The 7014-nt window shown below is 35.1% G+C and overlaps 1 protein-coding gene across 1 annotated transcript; it reads right to left on the bottom strand.

The window, feature by feature from the left end:
• Positions 1-353: 353 nt before the first annotated feature.
• Positions 354-3043, bottom strand: LOC309558320 (noggin-2-like). Its single transcript, XM_082261376.1, has one exon. The coding sequence runs from the start codon at positions 1516-1518 to the stop codon at positions 862-864; it is 657 nt and encodes a 218-aa protein (XP_082117502.1). The 5' UTR covers positions 1519-3043; the 3' UTR covers positions 354-861.
• Between the last annotated feature and the right edge of the window lie 3971 nt (positions 3044-7014).

Here is a 7014-nt window from a genome sequence, read left to right as displayed (position 1 = left end):
AGATTTACCATTGGCCGCTACAGGAAAACGTGCGGGGTGTAAGTACAGCACTGAAGAACATGATCGTGGCATTGCAGGGGTTAAGTTAAAGGAGCAGCGCGAGACAGATTTGAAGTCTGGTCCATATCTTATATACTACAAATACCCTTTTTAAAATAAAATACAGCTAGCAACAGTAAAGAGAAAATTACATCAGAATTACATAAAAAAAATCTATTTATTTACAAAAGCTGGTGACTTGGATTTAGATTCCCTTTTTTTTTTTTTTCTGTTTTGTTCTTATGGTTTTTTTTTTTTTATTTATGTTAAAAAGCTATATTACATATAAAAATAAAACATCTGATTGGAGGTGCTTAGTTCCGGATGCTTTTATCAAGCTTTAAAAATAATATACATAGCAATAATACAATAATAATAATATGAATAATTATAGTTATCAACAGTGCAAGGTCGGGGAAGATAACACTTTCTATCATCGTAATACTTCATAAACTGATTAATATCCCAACAGAAAAAAAAAAAAAATATTAATTTATGGCAATAATTCCTTTTTTTTTTTTTTTTTAAGTCTGTCCCTGTCTGGCCTTTTCAAGAATACCTTATTCTGTGACTTCATTGCAAGTACATAAATGGTTAAGGGAGTCCACTCCCCCCCCCCCACCTCCAAAGTTTTTCTGCTGTCAACCAGCCCGAACTGTGGTTGTATTCACTATCCAGTTCCCCAGTGTCAATGGCGAAAAAAAAAAAAAAAATAATAAAAAAAAAAAAAAAAAAAAGCACCAGGTTACTTGTCCTTCAGAAGTGCAAGGTTTAACCAGTGACCCATTCAGCCCCTTAGTCTTTTTCATTGATGAGCAGCAGTTAACACGAGCACTTACACTCCGATAATATTGGATACTGGAAAGGGATCCAGGTGCAGAACCTCTGCCTTGACCATCCCTGGCAGTGCCACCTCAGGAAGATTTTGGTGACAGACTTGTGGGGTCTGCAGTACATGCCCTCTGGCAAGGAGCAAGACTTTTCTGAAAAGCATTGTCCTTCTTTGATGAACCTTGGCCAAAACCTGACCCCCAAGTCCTTCCATGTGTATAGTACCGGGCAGTAAGTATAAGCCCACAACCACTGTAAGAACTTTCTCCTGGCTTTCTTCCCCATCTTGATCCTTCCTCCATAAGGTGCCTCACCCAGGTCCATCTTCTTCAAGTCCACCGGCATAGCGCCAGGGTTTTTAGTTTTTGTCAGCGAGTCGTGGGTGGACGTATTAACGAGGTTGGGCAAAACCACCGCCATGAAATTGGGGTCAAAGTTGCTGCCAAGTTTCTTTCTCAGTGTCCTCTCATCCAGGTCCTGCTCCTTTGGGTCCTGCTCTGGGTCAGGCTGCTCAATGACGGGCAAGACGGGCAACTCTCCGCTGGGAGAGGGTCTAAACCTGAGAAACGGTTGGCAGGACCCCTGATGGTGAACTAAAACCAAACAGGAGCAAAGCAAAACCGCCTGAGGGAGATTGATCCTCTTCATGATGTTAAACCCCCCCTTCAAAGACGAACAAGGTTCTCCCACCCCCCCCCCTGTCCCACGTGGTTTAATCAAACGACTTTTAGATGTCAAAAAGAAATAAAAAATGATAGTAATCCAGAGGGAAAGGTATCAGAACACCGGCGAGCACATGAGTTTTAGCAAACGCTTTTTTCAACCCAACTAATTGCTTTATATTCTCTCCTTGGCCTGTGTAGCGGAGCTCAGAAATAGACACAAAGTCCGGAGAAGATGGCTTTAAATAGATCAGCGGTGTGTGACACACACACACAGATGGATATACTGTATGGGATCTGCAGCCTGGTGGAGCCAGGAAGTTTCTCACAGAGAAGTCGCTGTGTCTGTCAGCAGGGTGAACCACACAAGGAAGGCAAAGATTTTTAATTTGCCCCTTCCTCCAAGTTTTCGGTTGCCCCCCTCTTTCTTATTCCCGTGCAGGAGCTGGCTCGCAGGATATAAAAATTCACAGAGGAATAGGCTCCATCCCCATGGTGACATCCAGGACAACTTGTCTAGACTCTGCAATACAGTCTGCTCCGAGACAGGAGCCAATGGTTTAAAAATAATTAAAATTAATCCTTTCAATTGGGGAAAATTATAGGCAGAGATGTAGGCTGGTAGCTTATCCAAAACATTGAGTTTCCAAGCGTCTCAAATCTTAGCGTGCAGCAACTAAAAAAAATATATATATATTAAAATCCTGAAAAAAAAAAAGAGATCCTCAAAGTAAAAAAATTGAATTGCCCTTGAAATTTAGACAGTTCCAAAGTCCCTGAAGACCTGCACAGGCGATAGACTTCATCCTCAAGGATGTTCTCACTTTCTCCCTCCTAATTTTAAAGGAATCCTTTTTTGCTGTTGCATGGAGATTTGCTCATCCAGGGAGAATTAGTTTTTGTCACAATTCCTCTGGCTCCAGCCTTTTGTATGGAAGGGGTAGCAAGTCCTTTTTTTTTTTTTTTTTTTTAAAGCCAAATGAAAAGACACAGAGAGCAGCGAGACAGCAAACACATGGAGCTGTGTGTGTGCAGGGCAAAGCTCTTTTCTTTCTCCTCTGGCAGGGAAAGAATGTTTTTTGGGTGCAAATGAGATGTTGCTTCTTGGGAGGCACACTGGTAAGCCTCCTCCTTTTTCTGTATTACAATATATGTGGGTGCAGAGATAAAAAAGACACTTTGTCGTATCACATTGCTTAAATGAATGATATATCCAGATGTCCTTCACAGTTCAGGCATGGTCTTCTACACCATTCTGGATGGCCCCAGGGGTCTGATGTCTGTCCCTCTCTGCAATGGCCAGATGGGAGCTGGGGAGCAGCAGGTTGCAATGCAGAAGGTACCAGGAGAATGGTCAACAAGTGTGATGCCTCTGCTTTGGGGTTGGATCTCCAGGGCAGGTGCTTTTCAGGGTTCCTCTCTTCTGAAACCTGCTTGTCACCCTTCTCTAGGCAGAGCTTGCAGTAGAATGACCCTCTCCTTGTGCTACTCACTCCTTAATGTGCTCTGCTCTCCACTCCAATGCAAGTTAAATATCTCCCCCTGATGGTGTGAATAGTTAGCTGACACTACCCACTGCAGTCACTCCCCCCCCCAAACACACACTCTCACACACTCCCTGACAGCCTCTCCACAACAACCCTTCACCAACCTTCCCCCTCCTTTCCTAAATCCTAACCAATTGAGAGTGTGCCTGCTGGGTCCTAAACCTCCCCGACCCCAGGATATCTCTCCTTAACCCATATAGTCACTAGGAAAAAAAATATTTTTCATTATTAAATATTCCTCAAAATAGAATTTATATAGATTGTTTTCAGCTTTATATGCCTGTTGATTAGGAAGAACATTTATATGTAACAAAAAAAAAAAAAAAATATATATATATATATATATATATATATATATATATATATACATATATATATATATATACATATAGTTTTATCCAAAATATTTTTCATTATTAAATATTCCTCAAAATAAAATTGATATAGATTGTTTCAGTTTTATATGCCTGCTGATTAGGAAGAACATTTATATGTAACAAAAAATATATATATATATACATATAGTTTTATCCAAAATATTTTTCATTATTAAATATTCCTCAAAATAGAATTGATATAGATTGTTTTCAGTTTTATATGCCTGCTGATTAGGAAGAACATTTATGTGTAACAAAAAAATATATATATATATACATAGAGTTTTATCCAAAATATTTTTCATTATTAAATATTCCGCAAAATAGAATTTATATAGGTTGTTTTCAGATTTATATGCCTGTTGATTAGGAAGAACATTTATATGTAACAAAAAAAAAAAAAAAATATATATATATATATATATACATAAAGTTTTATCCAAAATAATGTATTTTTTTTTTTTTTTTTTTTTTTTTTTTTTTTTTTTTTTAGGGAAGGCTAATAATGTCCTTATTGTAAGATAAAGCAAATTCAGTAAAATTTCAAATTTTTTTTTTAATTTTTATATTTATTAAATATGTATTTATTAAAGCACAGGGACAAGAGTTTTGTTGATCAATTTCTTATTTCTATGCTGTGTGAATGTGCAATGTATATGTAAAGCGCTGCGTAAATTGACAGCGCTATATAAGTACATGAAATAAATAAATAATAAGAAAAATAATATGCGGCTTGCTGTAGAATTTTTACACATTATAACAAGAGTTTCATAACCTTTGCAACTTGCTGTTGTCCTGTATTTTGCAACCGCCATGTAATGATTAAATACTGGTAAAATTTGTTGATTTATAGATCTCTTATACCTGTCTGTTTTATATGCTTGGATTCTGCATGCACCTACCTTAATTTTTTTAAGGCATAATATTGCTTCTTAATAGATATTATATATTAGATAATGATATGAACTGTATCTCTCTATTGTGTTGGCAGATTCTGCAATTTGCAATTTTTTTTTTTTACAATATTCTATAATTCGATTATTCCTAAATATATAAGCCGCATAGAAATAAGAAATTGATCAACGAAACTCTTGTCCCCATGCTTTAATAAATACATATTTAATAAATATAAAAATTAATATTTTTACTGAATTTGATTTATCTTACAATAGGGACATTATTAGCCTTGCCTAAAAAAAAATATATACATTAAAGGTACTTATATAGCGCCGTCAATTTAAGTAGCATATTACATAATATATATTGTACATTCACATCAGTCCCTGCTCTCATTGAGCTTATAATGTAAGGATATATATATATATATATATATATATATACAGATATATAGATATATATCTATATATCTATATATATATATATATATATATATATAGATATATGTATATATATATATATATATATATATATATATATATATATATATATGGATCTATATATATATATGTATATATACCAGGACTTGTGGAATAGTGTCCAAAAAAATTTAGTAGGGTAAAAAAAAAAAACACAAAGATTGCAATATGTATGTTATTATTCATGGATTTCCCCTAAATGTAATTTAATAATATTATTATGCAAGGTTTTATATAGGACCAAAATGTCTTGCAGCACTTAACAAAATAAAGGGAGATGGTAAAGTTGCAATACATTTCAAGGTTAGAGGGCTAGGAAGGCCCTGCTTGTGAGAGCTTACAATCTAAAAATTGGTATAATATATATACTGTATTGCTTTATTGTTAAAGTAGGCAGATTTCTTATAAAGGTAATGTTTATAAACCATTTTCTTGCTGTTTGCCCCTAGATGATAAATTGGCACAATGGGTACCCCCACACCCCAGAGGTGGCAGGTTCATTATCATTTAGGCTTTTCCAATATAGAGGTGACATAGGTACTATGGGACAATAGCTGCCTTGGTATTGTAGAGGTTGAAGATGTTCTGTAATATGGAGCATCAGATGCCTTTAGCTGTAAATGTTGAAATTAAATTAAAGAATAAAGCAAAGGCTGCCATATGTACTATATACTATATCAGTATGAAATATACTATATTGGTAACTTGTGTACTATTATATCAGGCTGTGACTTCCTCCTCCCTACATAGGTGACAGCAGGAACACAACAGCGGAAAAAAAATCTAAACTCCAGGAAAATGAAAAAAACAAACAAAAAAAAAACACAATTTAATCCTAATATAAATGCAATTGAAAATTGTTAAATGCATATTTAAATACAGCTAGCATAAGTACCTAAACCTGACTTTATATCAGCTTCCTGTAACTTTAACTACAGTTAGTATACGTACCTAAATCTGTCTTTATATCAGCTTCCTATAACCTTAACTACAGCTAGTATACGTACCTAAATCTGTCTTTATATCAGCTTCCTGTAACTTTAACTACAGCTAGTATACGTACCTAAATCTGTCTTTATATCAGCTTCCTATAACTTTAACTACAGCTAGTATACGTACCTAAATCTGTCTTTATATCAGCTTCCTATAACTTTAACTACAGCTAGTATACGTACCTAAATTTGTCTTTATATCAGCTTCCTATAACTTTAACTACAGCTAGTATACGTACCTAAATCTGTCTTTATATCAGCTTCCAATAACTTTAACTACAGCTAGTATACGTACCTAAATCTGTCTTTATATCAGCTTCCTATAACTTTAACTACAGCTAGTATACGTACCTAAATCTGTCTTTATATCAGCTTCCTGTAACTTTAACTACAGCTAGTATACGTACCTAAATCTGTCCTTATATCAGCTTCCAATAACTTTAACTACAGCTAGTATACGTACCTAAATCTGTCTTTATATCAGCTTCCTATAACTTTAACTACAGCTAGTATACGTACCTAAATCTGTCTTTATATCAGCTTCCTGTAACTTTAACTACAGCTAGTATACGTACCTAAATCTGTCTTTATATCAGCTTCCAATAACTTTAACTACAGCTAGTATACGTACCTAAATCTGTCTTTATATCAGCTTCCTGTAACTTTAACTACAGCTAGTATACGTACCTAAATCTGTCTTTATATCAGCTTCCTGTAACTTTAACTACAGCTAGTATACGTACCTAAATCTGTCTTTATATCAGCTTCCTGTAACTTTAACTACAGCTAGTATACGTACCTAAATCTGTCTTTATATCAGCTTCCAATAAGTTTAACTACAGCTAGTATACGTACCTAAATCTGTCTTTATATCAGCTTCCAATAACTTTAACTACAGCTAGTATACGTACCTAAATCTGTCTTTATATCAGCTTCCTGTAATCCTCTGTACAGCAGCATACACACTAGCAGAGGAAAGGTCAGCACTCTGAACCAATCAGAGCTTTAGTGCATTTCATAGCACTCTTATGCTGGCCATACACTAGCCGAAAAATCGTTCAAACTAATTTTTGAAAAACAAAAAATCGACCGTGAGAGCAGACGATCGTGCCATCATGTAATGGCCAAATTTCGAACAATAAATCGTTCAATGGACATAAATGAATCAGTTTTTCGTTCATTTTGTCACA

This window comes from Pelophylax lessonae (genome assembly GCF_965119305.1).
Source record: "Pelophylax lessonae genome assembly, chromosome: 6".
NCBI lineage: Eukaryota > Metazoa > Chordata > Amphibia > Anura > Ranidae > Pelophylax > Pelophylax lessonae.
The sequence above is the reverse complement of the archived record's forward strand: the minus strand, read 5'-3'. Positions and strand labels throughout refer to the sequence as shown.